At 41.8% G+C, this 25837-nt stretch overlaps 1 protein-coding gene across 2 annotated transcripts; it reads right to left on the reverse strand.

The window, feature by feature from the left end:
* Nucleotides 1-50: 50 nt before the first annotated feature.
* On the reverse strand, nt 51-25297 carry LOC137595020 (RNA-binding motif, single-stranded-interacting protein 2-like). 2 transcript variants are annotated; one of them, XM_068314798.1, is made up of 14 exons: nt 25095-25297; nt 15242-15405; nt 10743-10801; nt 10203-10294; nt 6920-7077; nt 6731-6810; nt 6499-6608; nt 6300-6343; nt 6015-6108; nt 5817-5867; nt 5501-5611; nt 5293-5370; nt 4097-4184; nt 51-3667 (listed from the first exon to the last, which is right to left on the reverse strand). In XM_068314798.1, the coding sequence occupies exons 1-13, from the start codon at nt 25164-25166 to the stop codon at nt 4104-4106; spliced, it is 1194 nt and encodes a 397-aa protein (XP_068170899.1). In that variant the 5' UTR covers nt 25167-25297; the 3' UTR covers nt 51-3667; nt 4097-4103. The 2 variants fall into 2 exon arrangements, with proteins under 2 accessions (XP_068170899.1, XP_068170898.1); XM_068314797.1 differs by having other exon boundaries at nt 15242-15408; nt 25095-25296.
* Nucleotides 25298-25837: the final 540 nt, after the last annotated feature.

Consider the following 25837-nt stretch of genomic DNA (forward strand, 5'->3'; position numbering starts at 1 on the left):
TACACAGCAGCCCAACTCCTCTTGGTTGACAACAGAAAATCATACGATCATTGAAACAAGGCTTTTATTAAAAAAAAGGAACAATTGACATTTTCAAATTCAAAGAGAAAATCAAGAAAGGAGGAAACTCTTATCTCAATAAAAAAAAAAAAAAAACACGTACAGACAATTTAGCAACTCTGGCACAGGAAGACAAAAGTAGCCAAAAGGCTTTGCAAAATAACCACATATCAAAAAATCTTTCCTCTAACAAAACTGTACAAAATGAGTTCTTGTATAAATAAGAAAACTGTTCACAAGCAGGGAGTACGATGAGCCCACCTGATTTTCAAAATGCCTGGGATTCACACAAGCTTGGTTGAGACATTATGAAGTAACAAGGCATGTTTTAACTCTCTCATGTTAAACGACACCATAAGACAACACCTCTGAGTTTCAATTATGGTAATTTAAGAAGAAAAAAAAAAAAGAGGGAAGCGGAGCAATTTGAAAATCAAACCTGGGCACCATCTTACTCGCCTGTTTGGAAATCCTGTTTTAGCAGCAAAACATTTTGAAGCTATGAAATAAGCCATCACATCTCCATCAGGATGGACAAAAGGAGCATTTTTAAAATCGATCTTGAATAAAAGTATAAGTGCAAGAGTTTCTTTTCTTACAAATATTGTGTCAAATCTGTGTAGCACACGTTGAACAACTTGTTCCTATTATTTCAATTTAATTTCCGTTATGTTAATTCATTAAAGGGTACTGGGATTTCCTATAATATTATCTCTACTGAGGAGTTTGTAAATAAAATAAGATAAAAATAAATAAACACTGCATTGTAACAAGTGGTTATTTCATAGTTCCAAAATCCTGGTTTCGTATTAAAAGTGATGGCTAATACATGGAATATCATTTCTATGAACATCTAAACAATATCCATGACATTTTCCTTCATGGTGCGCTGGATCTGACAACCTGTTTGTCACCGTGTTACCGAGAACGGATAAAAACCACAAAAAAATCCAAAGCAAAAAAAAACAAAAAACCAACACACAAGAAACAAGCAAAATGGTGCAAAAGGAGAAATGAAAAGGGGAAAAATAAAGACTATTTACAAAATAGCTCTCATGTAAAAACGTCTCTTGTCCTGAACGGCTGTGGATTCCTCTTGGGAGGCCGGTGAAGTTCCTACAGAGCTGCTTGTGTGTAACGTATGTGACGGTACGACACTGAACGGTAGTGTCATCATTTTCTCAGCTGTTCATTGAGAAAAAAAATTACAGTAGTCCTCTAAACATCGTCACAAAGCCCTAAACTGTAGTAAATATGTGGGATGTTGTGTGGCCAACCCCCCATAAAAAAAAGCCATTCGACACCCAGCTGCACACAACACATCTGTGGATGAGAGCGTTTGTTTGTAACATAGAGCTACAAGACGGGCGGTTACAACATCTTTGGTTGTGGAAATGAACAACAGCAGCACAACAAAATATTGAGGTGTGAAAAAAAAAAAAACACAAAGAAGAAAACAGGATCATCGAAACACAAACCTTGAGCAAGAAGTCATTGCGCTTGTTTTTCCACTGGATTCAAACATGGATGTTTGAGGAGGGGAAGGAAAAACTCCTCCACACGGAAACCCGTGTAATTTTACGCTAGTATGTACAACTTAGTGTCAATCCTATGAGAGATCAGGCAGTTCATCCAGAGAAATAACATTAAGGCTTAGCTAGAAACAGTTTTTGCAGAATTTTGGATCCCTCACAATTTCATTCAGACTAGCTGTCTCACTAAAGGCTGTAAAGTTTGTCTTTAATGGCACTTCCATGGTCTGGTGAGCAGTCCTTTGTAAAACCACAACTCCTATATCTACATATCAACAGTTCTAGATGTCTACATAGAACACTCTATTCTGAATGTATTGTACATGATGGTGTGAGGTCCATTCCGTAAGATGACTCACGCAGCACTCAAATGCATCACAACCTTTCGAGCCACAAACAATGCAGCATCAGTACATATTATAGCCATTGTTTGGTACAGCTCTTTGCTCTGGAAGGCTTTTCTTAAAAGCAAGCCTGACACTACATGAGGACACACGGCAAGGCTATGAACGGATGGATGTTGGGGTGAAAACAAAACTAGATGTCCACCAAATAAACTGCATCAATTCGTGAAACAGAAAAAAACTAAGATCTACTCTCTATAAAAAGCTCAAGTCTACAGATAAAGTCACTGCTTCAAAGATAAATCGGTGAAAATAAGGCAAATATGCTTCAGGGATTTCAAGTGACAAAAAAAAGGACAAAAGGAAATACATATCTTTCAACAAATGAGAAATCACTGACAAAAGAATCAAACTCAGGTGACGACAGCAGCATTGAAACAAAAAAACCAAAACGACTCACTGCTCCCTTCAGCCTCTAACCGGTTCGTCTCAGGGTTCGTGTTCGTCTTCTATTTGATTTCACTCATTGCTTCAGCTAAAATAGACTAATTTAGTAACTGCATTTTCCTTTGTACACATAATCGAACTACTCAGATTTAAAACATGTTTCACTTCATCCCTTCAAGACGGGATGAGTTTGATGATACCTGAACATTCGCCACAACAAAACCGCTTAAAACCACTTCTGATAGACACGCATGGAGGAACACGGAACACGGGACCAGCTGGTCATGTCGTTTTGATGGCTTTTGAACCAATTCCTATGGATAATTTGGGGAAGCCAGATACTACTCTGCTGGGTAAAGATCAATTCCATCGTATCTTTACAGACTATAGTATTAAATAAATTACTCTGTATAAATGTTTGCTTCAATGATCTAAAAAACAAAACTCTAAAAAATAGACCTATAATTCAAATATAAATAGAACTGATTGTCTTATTGTTCACTGATGGAATAATGTTTGAAAGTTCTAAACATGAATTTGAGTCAACTATGTCATCATCATCATCTCGGCCTGAATAGAAGTCTGTGCAGCAGTTACAGGTAGAAGTAGCTTTAAACGGTTTGTTTACTAGACGCCACACATCAGACCAGCAAAGTGTTTGTAACGGTTTAAATCTGTACATATTGTCATCCCCACTGCTGCAAATAGAATGTCAAACAACACATCAGGAAATAAAAATAGAAGTTTGCATATTTTACAAAAAGAAAAAAATAATAAAAGACACATTGTGTTTCAACTCTTGTTTGAATCACCCTGAAATGTCCAGAATGCTATTTTAAAAAATAAGAATTTTACTATATTACGTGCACAAAAATAATGCTCTGGGACTTTTCCTCATCTCCTAATTTTTTTTCTTGGTTTTTCTTTTGACTTCTTACTTTCTTCCTTTTTCAGTAATCAAAATAGATCAAAATAGATCTTCTGTGATGAAGATTTCACACCTTTGGTTGATCAACTCTTGAGGATGTGAGCAGAAAAGTCCAATAATATGAGTGTTGTCCTTTTTCTTTAAAAAAAATGCAGGCGCACACACACACACACACACACACACACACACACACACACACGCACGCACGCACACGCACACGCCCACACAAACATGTTCCTTTTAGTTATCCATGTTCAAGTCCGGGTGCCTGGTGATGATTCGGAGCGCAGGTCTCCTCCAGCTGAACCCTTTTTGGTTGGATTCATCTGGTCCCCTTGGCCCCGCCCTGCTGGGAGCTGCAAAACACACACAACTCAGCAGTGAAACAAACACATCACATCTACTCTCACAAATTTTATACCACATCATTTTGCTTCTCCAGCAGGTCCATTTTTGTGTAACTTGCTAACAGAGACCATCAGACCAACCAGCACAAAACATGAAGCTGGAGCCACCAGGATGTTAGCCTAGCTTAGCATTAACACTGGCCACTGTTGGAAACAACTAGCACAATATTATTAAGGTCCTATTTGTCAGTCATTCTCTGCTTTCAGGCAAATGGATGTGGATAAAAAGTACTAAACTGCTTAAATCATCTCTATTTTAATGTGACTTGGAGCCATAATGCGGATAAAAACCATCACTGTCACTGCCTATAGGACACTTTCTGAAATGATCTGCTTTCGATCTTTGCAACAAGGATGACAGAGTTGAGAAAATCATACCTTAGTTTCACTTGGCGTGTTGGTACGAGTAGTTTGTGTGTTCTGAGGGAGTCTCCATAGCAACCTGTTGCTGTTGACCACTGTTCTCCTAGAAATACAAAAATATGATTATTGATGTCTGCCCAGTGTCTGCCCAGACAACAGTTAACAGAGTAAAAAAAATAGACTTTTAAAAAAAAATGTCCTACTGCCGTCCAAAAATTAAAGAGAATGTCCTAAGTCTGAGGGGTGATCCAGAGAACAGCTGACATGAACAGGTGATAAAGATTAATAAAGTTTACGCCTGGCATTCATATCCAATCAAAAATCTTTGTGTCCCAGTGATGTTTATCTGTAGACAGAGAGGAACCCAATCAGTGACCCAAAGAGAGTGCTGACACACAAATAACACGCACATACAAGACCAGGTGCGATCCAGTTATGGAAAGGAGGGTGGCCAGTCAGAGGAAGACGGAGAAGCTGAGGCAGCTTATGCTGCAGCAAAGTTTGTGTCTGTCAGAGCTCACCTGGAAACGAACACTGAGTCGCTGTGAGCAAAACATCTTTGATCGGTCAAGAACAAGAAACACAGATGAATGTCCAGAGAATCACAGAAAGTCTGCCGGAAGAGATCAATTGCTACAAAGCCCTGGCAGTCAATGAGTTAAAGTGTTCATTATTTACAACGTGGTTAGGGTTTATTGCTGCAGTTCTGCTCCATCATATCCTCCAGGCACCACCCAACTGATTGCATCAAATCAAAGCCTGACTTCCAGCCTCTTACCGTTCCTAAAGCAGGCATTTTTTTCCCCGTCTTTACCAGTTTTCATGACCTGGTGTTGTTTTTCTATCCAATAAAGCTCAAATTCTCTCTTCTTTGTAGTTACAACTCAATGCGTTCAATGTTTTATCCAACCTTGAGCCGGGAGTGAACACCTGTCCAAATCTCTTCTTCCATTTACACACACACACACACACACACACACACACACACACACACACACACACACACACACACACACACACACACACACACACACACACACACACACACACACACACACACACACACACACACACAAGACCCTGTTGATGATGAAAATCTGATTTTCTAATTTTTAACTTTGAAAAGTCCTACTGACAACATTTTTTTATTAGTCATCCACTTCATGGGAACATCAAATCCAAGCAGCTGAGGTTGAGGGATATTTTCATACCTCTGGGACACTGGAGGGAGGCACTGGGGTGAACTGGGGGATGTAAGTCCCTTGCATAGCTGTGTTGGCCGGAATATACTGAAAAAACAGCAAAAACAAACGGAGTTAATGTTTGACATGGATAAATGAAGTCATAAATGTGTGTGTGTGTGTGTGTGTGTGTGTGTGTGTGTGTGTGTGTGTGTGTGTGTGTGTGTGTGTTACATACTGTGCCTGTACTGCCCAGGGACAGATGGCTTAGCTGCTGGGTGAGGGGTCCCATCATGGAGGTGGGCTGGATGGACATAGCGTGATCCATTGTTGGGGTAAGAACTGTACCCTGTCAATACACAAAAAAGGACACAAACACAGAGCCTGAATAACTGATTGGACCATAGACATAATTAAAATAAGAGTCAAACATTAAAATGTCGAGAAGCTATATGTACGACAATGAGATGAGGGGTTTACGGCTCTCCAATCCATCCAAGGGACATTAGGGAGTGTGAACAGGCATCATGTGACTGGAGAGAGTGAATACTTACAGCTGGCTGCATGAGGTATGATTGATGGTGCATCCAGGACGGGCTGTGTACCTTTAGACCAACAAACGTAATATTGCATTATCATAGAAATTCTACATGAGAGCTTTGACACAGAACTGAAATGAGAAAAAAAAAGCCCGAACATTAAGGCGGAGAATCATTGCAAAGGCATTATCTGCATCATCAATTTAATCCTACCTGGTAGGAGGAAACTGGTGAATGCATGTAGGGCGAGAGGGAAGTCTGGGCGATCATTCTGTTTGGGGCCAGACTGTAGGGTGAGGAGTAGAAGCTGGTGGCCAGACAGGAAAGAAAGAAGAAAACGTGAAGACGGACCAACCATGTTTCACCTCTGTGATGGTTGTAATGTGGTTTTCCTGCCCTTCCCAGCAGGGGGCAGCACCTCACTACAGTTTGAGCACTACACAAAGTTTATCCTGGATGGTAGGGGCTGCTCTCAGTCAGTTCATGTGCACCACTCACCCATTTTGTAAGGCTGTAGGGTCATACGTAAGCGTCATTCCTCCCTGTGAAAACAATACATGGGATTCAGAACCAGTGAGGTCATCCAATGATGTTAGGATTGGGGTCAGGGTTAACTTTGTGACGTTTTCACGATTGTTTCCAGCGAGACACGCAACAGATAACAACAAAGATTCCTTTAAAGTATAAGAAGTCTCACCGCATCTCCGTCTCGAGCCCAGGGCCTTCCGTTCTGAAGGTACTTCCCCTGGTTCTGCCTCTTCTTCTGACCTCCATCTGCAAACTTACATAATAAGGGCTCTGTGGGCACTGTGAAAGCAGCACACGAAAAAAGAAAGTGAATCTATCGATCACAGCAGGAAACAAAACACTGCACTCTGGAACCAACAACAGCCATATCAGGTTTCCATTGTATAAAACAATCCACACACCAGGCACTCCTGGCGGAGTCTTGATGAATTTGCCGTTGAAATGCTGAATTATGGCCTCGCACTTCTCTGTGGTCTCCATTCTGAAATGCAGACAAAGTAGAATTAAATGTTAAAGCCACAACCGCACATGGAAAACCTTTTATTTCTTGCATAAATTGCACTTAGACATCATCGCCCATGTTTTCTCACCTAGCAAATCCCACGCCGCGGCTGGTCCCGTTAGCATCTCGTAGGATACGTGTGGAAATGACCTGACCGAAGGGCTTCAGCATGCTCTCTAGCTCCTGCTCATCCATAGAGACTGGCAGGTTGGAGATGTAGAGGTTGGTGGGGTCCTGTTCTTGTTGCTGTGGTGTTAATGGACACAAGGATCAGACATGATTCTCTTTGTTTCATTGATATACCAACAGATTATTTTACTGCCTTCGGCTGTCTCACTGGGGGAAGTATTTCTACTTGATTATTTAAAAAAAAACACAAATTTTTGTCTGAATTTTCTTGTGGAAATAGAAAATCTTTTTCATGCTGCATAAATCTCCATATAGGAATGATGTGAGCTGTTTTTCCATCAACACTTGCATTCACTCTAGGCCACATGAGAGTCTGTGCACTGTGTTGCACGTCATTTTGCGCAGGGATTGATGAGGATGAAAAGCTTTTAAGAGATAGCAATAAAGTGAAACCATGAGTAATTTGTCACCTATTGCCTCAATTAAGCCTGACAGGCAATCAAAATCCACTTTCAAGCACAAATATACTGATATCAGGAAATAAAAATTCGTCAGCAAAGGTGAAGTCACACATTTTGGTGAAATGCTATCTAATTAAAAGTCGATGACAGCCGGGAGTCGGTTAATGAGAAGTAGTTCAGACACTGACAGACTTTTGCGGCGCTAGCCTGAAAGTGAAACCCTGTGTAACTGCAGAAGCAGACAGGAAGCTAGGCGAGAAGTTAAAGAGTACAGAGAGCAACAGGAGCCCTGGCAACCCGGAGAAAAGAGGACGGGCTAAAAGGAGCGGAAGGGAAAACAGAGAGTGAAGGAAGAGGATAGAGCAGAGGCAGGCTGGCAGAAACAGGCAGTTCAAAAGGCTGATATTCTGTACGGAATGAAGGAGCAGACAAGATAGGAAGTAGTGGGAGTCTTGAGTAATTTTGCAAATGAAAGAGGATGGCAGAAAAGACCAAAGAAGGGAAAGGGATGAATGAGTCCCTGCTGATTAACAGCCTCTTTTTTTTCATCAAAGTCTATTTCAAGTCTCCTCTTTTCCAGCACTTAATAGGATCAGATAATTCTGCGACCTCTAAAAACGAGAGAGCAAATGTGCACTCTGTCATTGCACCTTAAAGTAATAGTTCGATCCTCATAGAACCACTCTGGCCATGCAAAGCTACCCTAGAATTAAAACTAACAATCAGTACTTTGATGGATAAAAAACACTATTGTTAACATTTGATGGATTATTCCATCAAATAAGTAATCCTTCAATACATTTATGTGTGATTAAAAAAAGTGATAAAAAAAGTGTTGTCTGGTCATGTTAAAATAAGAAAGAAAAAAATCCTGACACTGTTCACTTTATCAAATTTCACCTTCTTCAGCTGCTATCTCCTGTTAGATCCTACTAAGTTTTATCAAAACCTGTCTGATAGTTTTCGTGTTATCCTGACAGACAAACGTGAGGGCAGACAAACCCACACTGGTGGAAACATAACCTCTTTGGTAGAGGAGTGTTTCAACTGTACATGAAAGAAACTGTCAGATCCACATCAAACAAATCTGAAGAAAACCATCTGAACTTTTCCGTCCAATAGGGAAGAACATCCAGGATCCAGTGGGTTCATTCATGTCGACAAAGGAGGCCCAGAGAGTTCTGACATGGAAGATTTGCTCTAATCTGTCCTAGTCACGGGTTACCTGTTGAAGAGGTAACCAGTGAGCATTCAAAGGCGTGTCAGTACAACTATTATTTGACCCACGGCGCGACAGATGAGACTAATGGACTCAAGGCTGAATGACAAAGGAACAAAAATGTCTGTTTCTATCTGTATTCCTTACACCTGAGAAAGCAGACAGTATCCTGTTTCACATTCAGACACTCTGCCAGCAATATGAAGAGGCTGCTGGACCCAGCCCAGACACATGAGTACATTCCATTTGCGTGTCAGGCTCTAGGTGAGCCTCGTCTGCTGAGGTGTGTCTGTTTGCTGGATTTGCCTGTTTGCGTGTCGAGCAGTGTGTATGAGTTACAGCAGGGAGGTAATGAGGACTGAGAAAGGATCTATTTTTAACTTTGTTCACGTTTCCACTGCCCCTCTGCACGTGGCTCCTCTGGGCCTACAGCCTCGGGGCCGGGATGGTCCATTCAGGGACAGACTATACTCTGGAGGACTTGGAGGGCCAAGGTGTGGCTCATTGTCTTTGTGGAAAACACTCCAGCTGCTGTGGAGGGGCAAACAGGTGGAGAAGCGCTGACAGAGTCTAGAGGTGAAGGGATTCTCCACTGCAGATGACGGCTGACCCTCACCTGAGCTGACCCAGTGACTCTGAAGCAGCTGTGTATATTTAGGTTTTATAGTAGTTATCAACACCCGTGACTGAGCATATGTTGTCTTAATAAGTCTAGCTTTGGTGTTCAGTTCCACTTGTCAGGATTGTGTGGCACTCGGTGAACTCAGGCTCGGGGTTTAGTTGCACCGGACCGATTCAGGTCAGCTGGAAGAGTGGATCTGTTACTGGGCTGAGGGAGACCCTGGTGTTACATTGCAGGGATGTTTGGGTGTAGTTTAAGTGGGAGGGGCAGAGACACTGGGGTGGGATGTATTAAGTCCTGGTGTCAACCCCAGGCCCGGGCCCAGACGGCAGACAATGCCAGCCCATTGTGCCTGACTCATTGACAGCGGGTGTGTAGTGGCAACCCCTCCTGGGTTCCCTCAATGGGGAGCCGGGGAGCCAGAAGGATCAGCTTAATGGGCCGACAAGAGTGGCTTTGACTGCAGACGCTCGCACAAAGAGCTCAGAACACGCTCGACAACGGAAACAGGATGGCGACAAACACGAGTGTGGAGCTGAGGGCAGGAGGGGAGAGAAGGCGCTGAGCTGGGCGACGGAGGAAGAGGAGACAATGAGGATGAAAGCAAAGGTAGCGAGGGATGAAAAAAGCAAGGAGGAAGGTGATGCCAACACACATCTAGCCAGAGAAACCAAACAGGCACACGCTTCCAGTAAACCAGGGTTTTTCTTGAAACAACAGGACGCTCACTGCTGTCACGGTCACTTCACATAAACAGTGGACGGAATGACAGATACTGAAGCTGTGCTCACAGAGACAGAAGTTATGATGGTTAAAGATCAGCTTTAGAGATCAAAACACATCTGAGAAGAGTCACACATAACTGGATCATAAGCTGATCAATCCTAAGGGTGAATGGTGGTGAATTTGAATGTTGATCAAGGGTCGGCTGATTTCTTACTTTGGCCATCTGAGCCTGGACCCCACTGGACTTCAGGGCTGTAACAGCTTTCTGAGCTGCCGCTGGACTGTCAAAGTCCACAAAGCCATAGCCTGTAAAACAGACAGATTTGAATTAAAATCACTGTCAATGTTATTAAAAAATAATGATGGAACAAATAAATGTGGTATCAGATACGTAGGTTAAATATGAAGTTATAGACTGGATGCTTTTTGTCTAGTTGAGCGTACTTAGTGGGGAACCAGCTAACCTGATTGTACAGAGAGTCTTGTACATGATAAAAAAATGTTAATTTATGACTTTAAGAGGTGCTAACAGGTGAGGAAGACTTTTGTTAATCTTTGGACTAATTCAGGCTCACTGTTTCCAAACTAAACCAAACTAAACAAACCATATCCCGGCTGTGGATTTCAGATACAGGGGAGTGACAACATTTACTCTGTAATTCAGCAGGTAAGATTTGATTATAAATCCCAAAACGTTACAACCCTCCTCCAATGATGGACACAAAAAAAGACATATTGGCACAACGCGGCTCACCTTTACATTTATTGGTGGTTTTATCCAAGATGGCCTTGGTCGAGACGATCTTACCGTAACTGTGAGGGCAGAAACCGCAATTAATGACAGACCACATGAAAAAGGTGCAGACAAAAGAATACCTTCCCTGTCACGCGTTTTAAATCTGTGTGACTAAAGGTGTAACCATTTATGCGTGTTTCTTCATGCCATCAAACCTGTCAGTCAATTGTCAAAGAAAACTATCTGCCACCACCCTTCTGGTCTACTGATGACAGCGGATGTTGAGAGGAGACAGCAAAAACTATTTGCTCCAGGCGTGTCTGTGTCACAAAGTCACACTGTGCATAATGCACCTATGTTTGGTATATTATATATTATAATCAAAATTATAATATATAATAAATTCAAAATTGCCCGTAGGAGTGAGTGTGTGTGTGTATGGTTGTTTGTCTTTGTGTGTGGCTCCGCGGTGCACTGGCGTCGTGCCCGGAGTGTCCCCCGCCTCACGCCCTGTGCCAGCTAAGATAGGCTCCATCTCCCCGTGACCCGCTACGGTAGATGAAGCGGTAGAAAATGAATGAATTATTATAAATTCACTTAAAATAAAGCTCAATCCTGTATTGAAAGTGAAATACTGTATTGACTTCCAAGTCAACTTCCTGTTGGCTGATCCACACACATAAGATGTCATAGGGTGGATGAAACATTAGCTAGTGTCCTATAACCTCCTATTTCAGTCTAGGGTTTACTGTTAGAAAAATTTGTCAAATCAAATGAGTAGAAAGAGGAGAACATTGTGAATTAATCTACTGTACTGTTGCTGTATCTTAAGAATGATTTTCAAAATAAGATTCGGTCTTCTCCAGCAGATCCTGAACCGTAAAGGCTCCTTTAGCGAGGATGTGAATAATTAATTTTCAATATAATCCCACAGACAATGACTAATTTGATGATACACTTATTATAAGAAAAATAAAAGTAAAAACATGCTGAGACGAGGGTTCGAGGGGGTAATTTGTATCAGTAAATGAGTCTTTTATGTTAAAAAGCCTCACATTCACCATCATTAAAAATTCATGGTTTGAAAACCACTTTAAAAACAATGTAAGTGTTACGTAAGATGTGTGGACTAATGTAATGCAGCTATCAGACAGTGTATCAGCTCTACTGGAGAACAACAGAACTGCCCCGTCTGGGGAGGGAGGCTGGCGTTCCTCTGTTTGGGCGACATGGCGTCTGGGCGGAATATACAATGTAACCTGATGCTTCAGCTCTCCGCTTCGCTCTCCTTCCCACTACGTCCCTCTGCCCCCCTCTTTGGTTTTCCACCCGTTTCTCTCAGCGAGCCACTGGGTCCTATGCTCCCACCTGGTTCCAGCAGGCGTCAGCCAAAGTGACTCAAAACTGCCTCGGCAGTCACATCCCGTGTCACGACTCAAATCACAGAATGCTATGGCCTTATCCAAGCCACATTTTTAAAGTGTGTATTCACTAACAGGCCATGTATCTTTGTTAGGAAAGCACAGCTGGACGAGTGCGGTAATGTCAGTGACTTGTAAATTCAATGCACAAACATGCGTGCAGAAATCACTGAAAGGAGAGCAGAAATATTATGAAGGAAACGTCCCATTTCTTTGAGCCTCAATGTCATTTCCATACATTATGTTTACAGTTTGTTGTGATATGGTTTGATGTCAGTCATCTTCAGAATCAATCAGGTAAATAAATCCATTAATAAATCCAATAAATCATAAATCCATGTTTGAATGACCTTTTAAAATGTCCAAAAGTTTTGCAGTTGAAAGAAATCAGTATTGGATCACAAGTGTGCGGCTGAAGAAACAAACTCGTACAAGCACTGAGTCAGTGTTCAGCACATCCCTGCTGGTTTCCATCATATTAAACCTCTGAGTGGATCTCGTCTAGAAAGAAAAACAAATTTGAAAATAAACTAAAACTAAATTTGTTATGAAAGTATAAAAGACAAAAAAAAAAAATCCAGCAGCCAAACGATTGGTTTCTACATTAGACGTCTGCTATGTGCAAACACTGCATGATTTTGTTTGTGGAATGTGTCACTATTATTTTGTGTCTTCTCCCTTTTTTTTTTTTTTTTTTTGAACAACCCCAAATTAAGACTTTGAAAATAGATGGTTTGAAAAGATCTTGTCCAAACAAGAATCAGGACATGAACTCGTATCAAACAAAACACTGTCTGGCAGTCAGCCATTTCTTCTCACGTACTGACAAATCAAAGACTTTCAGGTCCACACTGGAGATACTGTAGTGCTATTCTATCCCCGAACACTGAAGACGGCAGATTAAAAAATACCGAGACAGAAAACATTTACGAGCTCTGTGATTTGGGAAAAGTGAAAATTGAGTCCAGTTTTGTTTTGTACTGACACAGAAAAACTTTTGGACAGTCTTAAGTTAGATTCCTAATTAAATTTTTTTGTGTTTATTTGCCTGGCAACCTTTGAAATATTGACTGACTTGGACCGCATTTGGATTCTGGAACCGGATTTGCTTCGTCTTGTGCCACAACACGATAGAAAACATGCTTTTCATTTACGTCATCACAAACTAAATAAAGTCTCTTGACGTCACTACGGTTCTGACAATAATCCACACCGGTTCTATCGAGATAATACCACAGGACTGAGGAGAAGAACAAAAGTTGAGAGTTCAAAGGTCTGCCTGATGGTCCTCTTACATCAGCCCACCTCACGGTGGAGGCCAAAGGGACTTAAAAAACAGCTCTGACCCATATATGGCTCTCCGACATTCTTTCCCAGCAGGCCGTGCTACTCTTTCCCCTCTCGTTTAAGTTTCCCCTTCAAGTGCAGCCCTCCAACCCTACCTACAGACCTCTCTGCTTTTCTACAACCCCACAATGGCTTCTCTGTCCATCCCCTGCTTTCACTCCAGAGTCCCTGTTCTTCACATACCGGCCCCAGATTTCAGGTTTTCCTTCGCCCGTTCCATGTATGAGCAGTAAACGCACACTAAAACGCTAACACGGCTATTAGATACGACAGGTGTAAATTTGTTCTGTGGATTAGGGAGGCTTTTTACACAGTGTTACTCTGATTAAAGTGGAGGAAGACACACAAATATGTTTGAGGGAGGGGCTGCACCGTTAACATGGTCAAATCAGGGTTTTTGGTTCCTGCCGGTGTTTGTTCAGAGAGGTATGCCGTTACTGTGAATGACCTGTGGAAGTACGCGGCCAAAGTTCACTAATAATATCTGTGACGTGCAGCATTGCCCAAACACACAGCAGCCCAAACCAGTTTGGGGACTTTTTTTTTTTTCCCCCCACAAAATTCTATCCATCCATCTGTATGTGTGAGAGAGCGAGCATTTTCGAGGCTGTTTATCTAGGTGTGTGTGTTAGTCCTAGCTCATGGCTGTTGAGCTTCACAAAAAGCCAAAGGTTACATCAGGACATGAGGAAGCAGCAGGCTCTGCCCCTCTCCGGCCCCTTCTCTCCTCCTTTGCAGCGTCACATCCCATCTGAATTTCTTCCTTATTCATTTTCCTCTACGCTGCCACCATTTTTCAAGACAATTTCTCAGGCTCATGTGATTGTCAAAATTCAATCAAACCGTGGTTATGTAACGTTGTCACTCACAAAACATGTTTCCTTCTTCCTTCCTTCCTGACAAAAAAAAAAATCTTCCTCCAAACGGAGTTCAAACAGATTAAACGTAACTGTCTAGAGAAAAGCTGCTCCACTTCAGGCAGAATATTTAGTCAGAATACAGTCCGATTCAAATTGACCTTCCATTTACATGTTGAGTGATGCACACTAAAATAACTGATAATTAAAACTAAAATATCTAATCACGCCTATAGACAAGTCATGCAACAATCTCCTATCATTTTAAAGTGTTTATTTTAATACGTCTCACACAGAATTTTCTGACATTTTAAATTAGTGTTTGAAGTTGAATATTTAATATAAAGCAAACCAATTTGTTTAACCTTTATTTAACCAGGTAAGTCATCAAGAACAAAATCTTATTTACACTGGTGATAGTAATGTGAAATCTATTTTAATTTAAATTTTTGTGAAACCTCAGGCAGAACGTCAATTAGCTTAGCTTAGCTTAGCGAAAAGGCAGGAAGCAACATTCTTCCTGTGTTTAATCAACACGTTGCGTCTGTATCCAGAGACAATCACGCACACAAGAAAATATATAACTTGATTTTTTATTTTTTTTTAAGATGCATTGATGCATAGTGTTTCATTTTCTTGTGGCGAGTCAAACCCTGGTGATACATCTTGCACAAATGCTCTCACCACTCCTGTAACATCTTGACTCGGTTAACTGAATGTGAAAATATTTAACAAAATGTGACATAACACGCTGCTGATTTTGTCGTGAATCTGCAGGAAACAACATGAGTGGGTTTTTGTCAAACATCTTCATAAATGAGACTCATGTTGTGTAACTCAGTGAGCGTGATAAAAACACACGTGTTGGGAGAAAAGTCTGGAAATGACTCACGGCTGGCAGAGTTTGACCAGGTCCTGGTCTGTGGTCCCCGGATGGAGGCCGCGAATATACAGGTTGGTTTTACTTAGCTGTTCCCCTCCCCCTCCACTGCTGTTGCTACTACTGTTTGTGTTGGGACTAGGGGGTGCCATCTGGTGGCCGGAGGACACATAGGCCTGCTGCAACGAGAGAGAAACATCAGAATTACTTTTTTTTTTTTTTTAACGTAAGAACACACAACGGAAGGCTTCAAAAACACTTCAGATTTTCAAGCACCAGCAAAAAAACTGGAGCCACAGAGCGATTTTACTCATTCTTCAAAGAGTAGAAAAAACTCAAAGATGCTGATAGTAATCCGGGAAGGGACAGACGATAATGTGGGAGCTGTGAAAAATGATATCATACAGGCTTCATGTCAACACTCACCAATACTGCGTTCTGGGGGGAATGCGGGGCCTCTTGGCTGCCTATCCATATAGGGAAAAGGGGCCTCTTATGCTTTCTCCATGTTGGGTAACTTCTTTTTTACTTTTGGAACCACAAACACAATCTTGCGGTGCATATCAAGCCAAACTCTTGGCCTAACATTTAGTTCATCTGATGATGCAGAATCAAGTATTAAACTGTATGTGAACCATTTTCTATACCTCACACTGCCTTCTCACCTTACATCTGCATTATAAAAACAGATACCTCTAAATAAATGGCTGCCATCTGTTCAAGCTTGCTTTTCCACCCGTACCGAACCTGCAGTAATCTCAGACTCAACAGTCCTTCAAACATTTTCCTCTCATGTCTGAAGTTAACAGCTAACATGAAACAAAGAGATCTGAAAGAAATTAATAAAAGCAGCACAACAGCACTTCATTAAAATTTGACAATACATCGTCAGACACTCATGATTCAATATGCTAATATGATCTAAAATGTTCCTCATTTGAAGTTGGATTACTTTATTTCTAGAGTCAGAATACTAGCTTTAAACTATGGAAGTAATTTAGCTCCTGAGTCACCACCAGGAATTTGAAGACATTACGCAACAACCTGTGGATCATCTCTGGGACTGTAGACCCCCTGAGAGAAACTAAACAAAGGGTTGCGCAACCAGGAAGATGAATATTTTCATTGGGATAAACGGGATTTCATTATCAATAAGCCTGTTAAGAAAAATAAACGCTTTCTTTCCAGGAATAGATTTACTGGCTTATTTTCAATTAAGGCTCAAGCGAGAAAAAAAAAGAAAAAAAGTTTGGTGTGACTTCAATCTGCTCAGCCTAACAGCTGAGTCTTTTAATTCAGTGTTCCTTATGAAGGAATAAGAACATATATGCCTTCTGACGGGCCTCGGGGCCGCAAGTCTGGAGAGTGTCGCTTCAGGAGCCGAACAGACAGAGGTGACAAATAGACAATGGGCTAATTTCAGGAGAAAGGAGAGGGTCACTGAGCAGACCGATGGTGTTTAGGAAAAGCCCAGCAGGAAGCCACGGCCTCACCGGAATTACCAGCAACGTCAACCAATCTCATCAAATAGATGCGATACCAAGGAATGCCGCTCTTGTCAGATCTACACTGAAGAAACCTTAAAGTGTTTGTGTTTGTTCGTTTCCTTCAGGACGGACTCACACCCTCCACAAAGTAAAGCAGAGAACATAGGCATGTGCTCTTAGATGTCTGCTATTCAAAAGAAGGAGTACACAGACTATGTATTTACACAACACACAACGAGGCTCAAATTCAACATTTTAATGAAATTGTCAACAAACACATTCCATCGTAAGCGACTCTGAAAAAAACAGAGCAATTCCTGAAGAGAATTAAGACATATAATCCAGAGCGTGTCCCTTATTATGTCAGTAGGTGAATATGAATGAACGAAGTGCAACAAAACCCCTAAATAACAAGTCTGCAACACAAATGAATTCACGTGTACACAAAAACACAATCATAAAATGCCAAAAGATGCTTGTTTGTCTACAGCTTTAGGATTTTTAGTCCAAATATACAGTACATAGTATTACCTGAGACATTTATTGTGGAAAGTAATCTGAAGCTCCCTTTCTCTCTCCAACCCTGCCTTTCCAGTGACGTGCAAGTTAGTGCCATGGAAATTGTTCGGTTCGTCGTACTTGCTGGTGAATTAAAGCATCTTAATTGAAACGCCTCAGTAAAAAAGTACTTTGCTCTTTTAGGCTTTAATTTCAGAGTGCTAGCTCGTTTAGCTGATGTTCTTTTTGTCAACTGCCCTCATGTAGTACAAGCCAAATGAAGTTTAGCACCATTGTTGTGCGAGTAATGGGTCCCATTAGAAAATAAAATTGATCAAAATATAATTCTTGCTGCCCTCTTTTCTGACTGTCCCAAAACAAAGTGAAGCCACGGTCACCATAACAGGTGAGATATGGATGCCAAGAGGTTCTGATCACTGCATTAGAAAAGACTTTAAAAAAAATAAATTCTATTTAATAACATTGAGTGTTCTACCGAGGATGTCATTCTGTAAATTCAAAACCTTCAAAAAGGTGTAATCCATGTCTGTTTAGCATGATTGATCCATGACCAACCCCTCCATAAAGACTTATATATTAGGGAAACTTTCAATATGCCAGTGTTCAAGGTAGTATCAGTAATCCATAGTCAATGGCACAATCCTTCCACCAAATAAAATAAAAACAGTGTATTTTTCTTTAATCCAACTAGAGAGCAAACCAACCAACCAACTGATCAGGCTGAACATAAAACCTCCCTGGTAGCTGATTAAGGACTTTCTCATTTTGATGGACAGTTCCAGCATTAAGTCAGGTATTTCCCACAAGTGATGCGACCCTTGAAGCATCTGAAACATGAACCTCCAGAGGATTCACGACAACCACCAGTGAGAAACGGGTGTAGAAAAAGACTTGACATGGTGAACAGCAATCATTTTATGCTCAATAGAAAAAACAGATTTCCCTATATTTAAGACGCTGCAGCAATCTGACCAAATTCTGAGGACTTTTTTTCTCCTTACCCAAGCTAACCCCAATTCATAGGAAAACAATAGAAAAGAACAATGAAAGTGTCTTCTCAGTCCACCAAACCTTACATTTTAAGTGCTGACATAAAATCCATGAAGAATGGTTCACTTGTTGAATGGATGAAACCTTTATTCTACTTTAAACACGACTGCATCTCTTTAAACGTCCCTCCATTCCAGTTTGTACATCCTTCTCACCCCGTGAGCTTCTCCAGCTGACCCCAGTTTGACCTGCAGAACAGCATGGATTTCCAGGCTGTTGGGAGTCCGTCTGCCCTCCCATATCCTGCCTTCCTGCTCCCTGGACAGCCCGTCTTCCCTTCAGGCAGGAACGCGGCCCAACGCTTCGACCAGCTGACCAAATGACATGCTAGAACGCTGATTTACTGCCCGGCTGAATGAAGACGCAGCTTCCAGCTTGTATAGAATTACTCTGAGATGCCGCTTCGCACCATCTCCACTTTGGGACCAGTGAGTCATCGGAGAAATCATTCACTTCTGGAGCATCACATTTGTTTCATTTTAACACTGTATCATAAGAAACAAATGATATAGACAAAATTTATGCATTTAATCAGGAAAATTAATATTTTTCTTGTAGTTTTCTACACAACATTGACAAATTTTGACACACGTTACAACATAAAAGGAAGGTTTGTTACGTCCTCCACTCTTACATTGAATTTTTGAATTTACACGTATTTCAATGAGTGCCCCATAAACGGGACAATTTGTCTTCCTACTCCTGTTTCAACAAGATCAAGGGAGAAATGAAAGTGGCAATTAACGGAATGGGACATTTACCACGTACAGAGTGTAAATGATGACATGGGAGGTTTAGGTGAGGCCTGGAAGTGGGTCGCCTGGGTGGCGACTGAACAGCAGAGCTGCAGTATTGTGGAAAGCAGGAAATCCTCTGAGTCTGCTCGCGATCTTATCACGCGGCCATTTGAACTCAGCGCTCCCGCATTCCAACCAGGTGACAGGGGCACCCAACTCACGTCCAGACTCGTTTATGAATCCTTCCTTTCTGTCTCCCACCCTTCCCTTCTTCCTTTTGTCTTTTCATCGGGCCCAATTTAGTCTTCAAACCGTCTGCGCCTTAATGGCGTCGATCAGGAACTCATGCAAATGCAACATGCATGCACGGCTTTCAAGTTGGATCGGGTGGCCAGAGCTGGGGGGGGGGGGGGAGCAGGGAAACAGATACCTGCAAACACCGGCCCTCGGCTCGGCCAGAGATCTAACAAAATGTGAGGACCACCGAGCGTCTGGCATCCCTGCAGCACTCAGCGCTGCTACGCTTAAACCAAAGGTTGGCTGGGTCAATGGGATGGTACTGAAAGTCGAGTCACTTCAATAACATTTGATGTATTGAGAGATAGATAAACATATACCTGGCAGAGATCCAGTAGGACAAAGGTGAGTTCTCAGAGGATCAACTATGCAGCAGAGCAAACACGCGTCCTAGCAGACAGCAATTATATCAGCATGTAGTCTATTTCCTATTGTCAACCTGTTAAAACACGCTTTTACGTGAACATTTCTTCACTTGGACTTCCTCTTCACAACAATACAAACAATGATCCGTCCTGCTTGTTGCTATGCTGTGACGTGAAGCTAACTTGACTGACTTTCTTGGAACTGTGATTAATGAAAGCTGAGAGAGTCGGCCCGGTATGAATATTCAGTGTGAACAGACGGGTCATTAGCCGGGTAGCATGGACACCTATCTCTGTTCTGACTGAAGTCATTCCAACTGCTGGGTTGGTTTCAGCTGTTTGCGTAATTTTGGATCTGGTTTTTACATGAGCCACCACATTTAACTAGAACAGCCTTTTGACGTGCAGAAATGACATACGTGTGGCCAGAAATGGACTTCAATCCTGTGACCAAATAAGTTTTTTGAAGTTATTATGATACTTTTAATTAAGCTGGAGCATGATAAACCAGTCTTACTCACACTGGAAGAAACAAAAGAGAGGAAGCAAGCACAAAAAATATCATTGGTACCAATGACCCATGAACACGCCATCCCTTTAAAGCTACCAACTTCCTAATGCATCATTGTGCAGAACATGCACAGACAGAACTCCACCAGTTGATAGTCCATCCCACCATTAAAATAATAGTCATTCTTTTGATGAATTTACAGAAAAGTTTATACCGCCCACTGCAGCCAAATTCATTTTATTTATTTGGAATTATTATTCTGGGCCTTTTTTTATAGAGTATTTTTATTTTTATTACAAGTATAGAGTATTATTATTGACTTCAGTCGCTGCTCGTGACGACTAGTGGGAGGCCCTGACTATGTTCACTCCAATGGGAGAACTGGATGTAAGCACAGATTGTGACTCATCACATAGACTGGACCGATATATCCCCGGCCACATACCAAACATTGCATTGATGACCCTCAGCAATGTTTGAGTTTTAAAAATGGTGAATGGCGATTGAGAGGAGAGACGACACGCCTAATGAAGAGGAGGAAACGTATTCCGTTTCATAACATTGGCTCAGCTTGCCGTGTTTTACATTTGTTGGAGAGAATCTCCGATTTCAGCAACAACAGTTGTTTGTAAAACATTAGCATCAACTTACTGTAAATCCTGTTCATCTGTCAACATCTAGTTGGTGCTTTAAACACACAATATGTCAATACGTAATCTATTATACCAAAACTAAAGCCAATTATTGAACTTGCAATATGAAATACAGTATTTTCCGCACTATAAAGCACACGTAAAGTCTTTGATTTTCTCAAAAACCTACAGTGCGCCTTATAATCCAGTGTGCTTCATATATGAAAAAAACTCAAATAGGCCACAGAGTCGTGAATGCAATCCCTGTAGTGCAGCTCGATCTAGTTGATGCATAACGCAACCACAGCCACTACAGTAGTTTTTATTCTATGAGCCTTATAATGCTGGGCACCTTGTTCTAGTGAAAACAGTTTTAAGATTGGCCATTCATTGAAGGTGCACCTTATAGTCCAGTGCACCTTATGGTGCAGAAAATACCGTATGCATTATCTATTAAGATCAGTTATTTTTATTTTCCATATCATCCAGTGATGTACAGCAGTCATTATTAGTTTTGTGATTTAATTGCACATTTTTCTCCTGCGTCATTATCCATACATATTTTCCTTTTTCATTTCCACAAACCTCTTTACTTCCGCATTTTCCTTTATTGCATAATATGTCAGAGCTGTCATTCAAAATTAATTACGCGCTCAGCTTTTCCCCTGCTTGCTAATTTCTCATTTTGGCAATTTTAGTCTTCCATATACCAGAAGAAATGCACACTGATTTAGAAAGCATAAATAATTGAGTTGAACGGTTAATGAGGTGCAATACTTTAGTAAAGAAAATTGTGTTACCAACACCGTCTTGCACTGCCATGTTTTTGATGGGATTCCTGTTAACACCACTGTTTTTTTCTTTCAAGCTTATTTACTATACCGGAGGCAACTTTATAAATTATTATTGTGTATGTCTTTATGCTTTCAGTCAGTATGATATTTTTGCACAGATCTGAATTCACATTGACAGACTGTTGCTATGGTAATCAATCACGCTAAACTTTTTTTAGCGTTCCCGAAACTGGAACTGAAGAAGTGGGACCTTTACTTGGTTTTCTGTTGCCGGTACAACAAAGACACTCGTTACGCTTTTGGAACATTTATACCTGATAATTAGGCCCAATAAAGGAGCAACAGTCCAGTCCTGAACAGAGTGTGTAAAAGAGGATAATGTTTAGTTTCCACATAGCAACTAAATTAAATCAACCCGGTAACAGAACCATTAACAGGGTATAAAAGTATATTTCTAAACAGCATTGGCTCACAGGAGGAAAGAATTGGGTAACGCCGCTGACGTCTGAACGCCTGTGGAGTTGAAAACTGACAATTACAACAACAAACCATTTGCTTCAGCCATGAGCGAATCACGCGATACCTCCAGACACATCATGACGCCTCCTGTGATTTTTCTGTCCTTTTCCCACAAGCCAACCAGCAACAAAATGTAATTTAGGAACATTTATTCTATTTATTTGAGGGAGGAAATGAACAGCTGGCTTCAGCACAACAGCAACCAAACACCTCCTCGCTGTCGGGCTCACACGCTTATTATCGCTGCTCGGAATATTTCTTTGGTGATAAGACACATTTTGTGTACTTGAGCAGTTCAGGTATGGCAGAATGTGAATGAGCAGCGGGAGGTGGGAGGAGGAAATGTTAGGAATCATAACACAAGAACTTGACCCATCTATGAACTTTCGCTTTATGAAACGGGGCAGCTTGGAACGGGTAAAACAAGCAGAGGAGACGTCTTCTGTACCCTTCTTTATTCATTACCTTTTTATGTTCCTATGCTTCATTTACATAAAATAGATGTTAAGTTCATGTATTCAAATCAATGCACTGACAGCTGCTACACACACCTTCCATCCTACACCCACTACATACATTCCAGTTCCTACCACCAAGTAAGACATGTGTTTGTCCTCTCTGAATGAATATAAAATAAGATTTGCATGCCCTGCTTAGGTCAGATCCAACTCGGACGGAGCCGATATATATACAGCTGCATGTCAGGATTTAGTCAGTATGAAAAGAATGTAAATTGCAAAATACATATCAAAATATGTGAGTGTAACAAACAGTTCGATGTCTTTTCCCTGAGAGATTTGAGTATTGACATCAGATCTGGGAGAATGAGCATCCAGGTGGTGCCCGAGATCCCAGACAGCCAATATGTGAAGACACATAATTCAAAATGCCATCTGGAGGCTGGGAGCACACGGTAGTACCGAGCAGGACGACAGGAGTCAGCGTGGTTCCTGTGGATGTGAAATCAAACATAAAGGCAACACGTCTCCCCGTAAAACAGCAACCAGCTATAATGTGAGGAATTTGCCCGTGTGGAATTTGCCTGCCCCTAGAAACATTCATCATCATCATCATCAATGAGTCCAGAATTAACAGCCAAACAGCACTCTGTGAAGAAGAGGGGGATGGGACATATTGACGTAAATGATGTGATCGATCACAACTACGGCTCTTCGCAGAGATGCCAAGTCAAAAAACGGCACATGTAGAGGGGTCAAAGGGCGATTCCTCCAGAGAACAAGTTGCTGCATTTGAGGACAATCTGCTCTTGAAGCTCTGCCAACTGGATGTGACTCATCACAACAATAACACTGACCTGTGCAACACTTAAGGTTTTAGAAAAATGTTTGTAAATGCACCTGCTGTTATTGAAAAGGACTTTAAACACAGATCCATCATTGTTGATTCATCAAATCTGCCGTGTCCACAGTGGGCCTTTACTTGTAGTCGCTCATGGACTACGTATTATTTCTGCCACCAAATGCTGGATATATAGCTGCCGACATCACAACAAGAAATTTACAACCAGGTAGAGCACCAGGCTGGCAAATGACCCGTTCCAATCAGGAATGCTGAAAACAGACTATTTCGGTCGATTCGGTTCAAAGTTTGATTATTTATCATTAAGTGCTGCAGTTTATTCAAAAAATGACACATGCACATCTGAGCAACATGTGACGAGACACGTATGTTTCACTGCATTGACTAACTTGTATGTATGATAACACCCAGCTGTCATACAGGCGCTGGATGGGCACCCGCTCAGGGGGCTTTAGGGTGTTGGCGGTGCATTTATGGGAGGTTTAAAGAGGTTTATAATTGATACTAGACAATATGCCAATATGAATGCCATTCTGGGGCCTCTTTCTCATTTTATTTTATTTTTTGAGAAAGGGGGTAAACATTTGCCTGACTTACCCCAGAGGGTCCATAATGATGAGTCACATGTTCCTCTGGATGATGAAATGGAAATAAATACACAACTACTGGAAAAGGAATTGACAGAAACATGTTAAAATAATCCAAACCACTTTTGACACTACAAACCCCCCAAAAAATCTTTACATTTCTAAATGTTTCATTAACTTCATTATCCCCTTCCTGACATGTTGGACACACTGGTGTGAAGCTGAAAACATCAACACAAGAACGGAACCACGAGAGAAGGAGTCATAATTGTGGGGATGTAGTCATCTCGGTCTGCTGGAGTTTTTCTAGGGGTGGGGCGTATTCCGCTTTCAGAAGGGAAACCATGAAAAAAAAAAAAAAAAAACTTCACAAACTTGGTTGAGACTAAAAAAAAAAAGAAAAAGAAAAAAAAAACAGATTCAACGCTTTGCACTGCTGTCCGAAACTCACCGAGGGAAAGAGGCATTTTCTACCATATTACCCACCACCACCACCACCCCTCCGGCTCTGCGTCACCCTACCCCCACTTCCACAAACACCTCCAGGACACAGGCGCGCTATCCTGCTCCGCGTAAAAGCGGCTCCGCGTAAAAGTTGCTCTTCCACCGCTGACGGTTCCAAAGGAGCGAACAGAGACATATTTACATCCCTTCAGTGACACAGACACAACTAACAACACACACACACACACACACACACACACACACACACACACACACACACACCGGGACGGGACCGAACGATATCTAAACCCCCCCACCCACACACACACACACACACACACACACACACACACACACACACACACACACACACACACACACACACTACACACACTACACACACTACACACACACATCACGGCTGCTTGAAGCTATATTTCCACTCCACCAAGTCTTGACTTAAACGCAGCTTTTCAAGGACACCGCGGCGCGCTCCGCTGTCACAAACGCTCTTTTCTCCGCTCGCCTCAGACACGGGCGTGTTTTTAACCTGCGGGGGGAGGAAAACCCGAAAATGAAAAGAAAAATCCCGAAAGCCTTTACCTTTTTGTTGTTTCTGCTGTTATAGCCGTTGTATGGGTTGATTCCTGCCCTTGGCGGTACGGAGAGCAGCATTTTTCTAGGCGCTACGTCCGGAGCGGCGAGTCCAGCCCAGGCTGCCAGCTGACGTCAGCAGCTGGGGAAGTGAGAGGCTGGAGTCCCGCTGCTCGACGGAGAGTGGTGCTGCTGCTGCGGCTGCAAGGACTAGGGCCCCCACTGCTGGCCCCCAGCTACTTCAAGGGTCCATACCGCGAGTCCGAGCAGGGGAAGGGTATTAGTTCCACTTCACAGACCGCCCACAGTGATTTTATTAGAAGAATAATTAAGAGGAGAAAGAATTGTTCGGTCAAGTTAAGGGTCTTAGTTCAGCCTTTGGCCTCACTTCACCTCATTGCAGATATTATACTTATATCATTATATTTAAGTTTTATTTTCACAAAAAAACCCAAACAAACTTAAACACACACACACACACACACACACACACACACACACACACACACACACACACACACACACACACACACACACACACACACACACACACACACACACACACACACACACACACACACACACACCACTTATTTTTGCCTAGCCTGAGAAAATGTCTCTTCTTTAAAGTTAGTATCCAGGGAGGATTTTGTGATTTTGTTCCCGTTTCTTGATGAATCTTCGTGAGCAGTCTAGCATCTGAATTGTTGTTTTTTTGGGGGGGTTTTAATCTAAGAAATAGCCACGATGCC

This window comes from Antennarius striatus, chromosome 5 (genome assembly GCF_040054535.1).
Source record: "Antennarius striatus isolate MH-2024 chromosome 5, ASM4005453v1, whole genome shotgun sequence".
NCBI lineage: Eukaryota > Metazoa > Chordata > Actinopteri > Lophiiformes > Antennariidae > Antennarius > Antennarius striatus.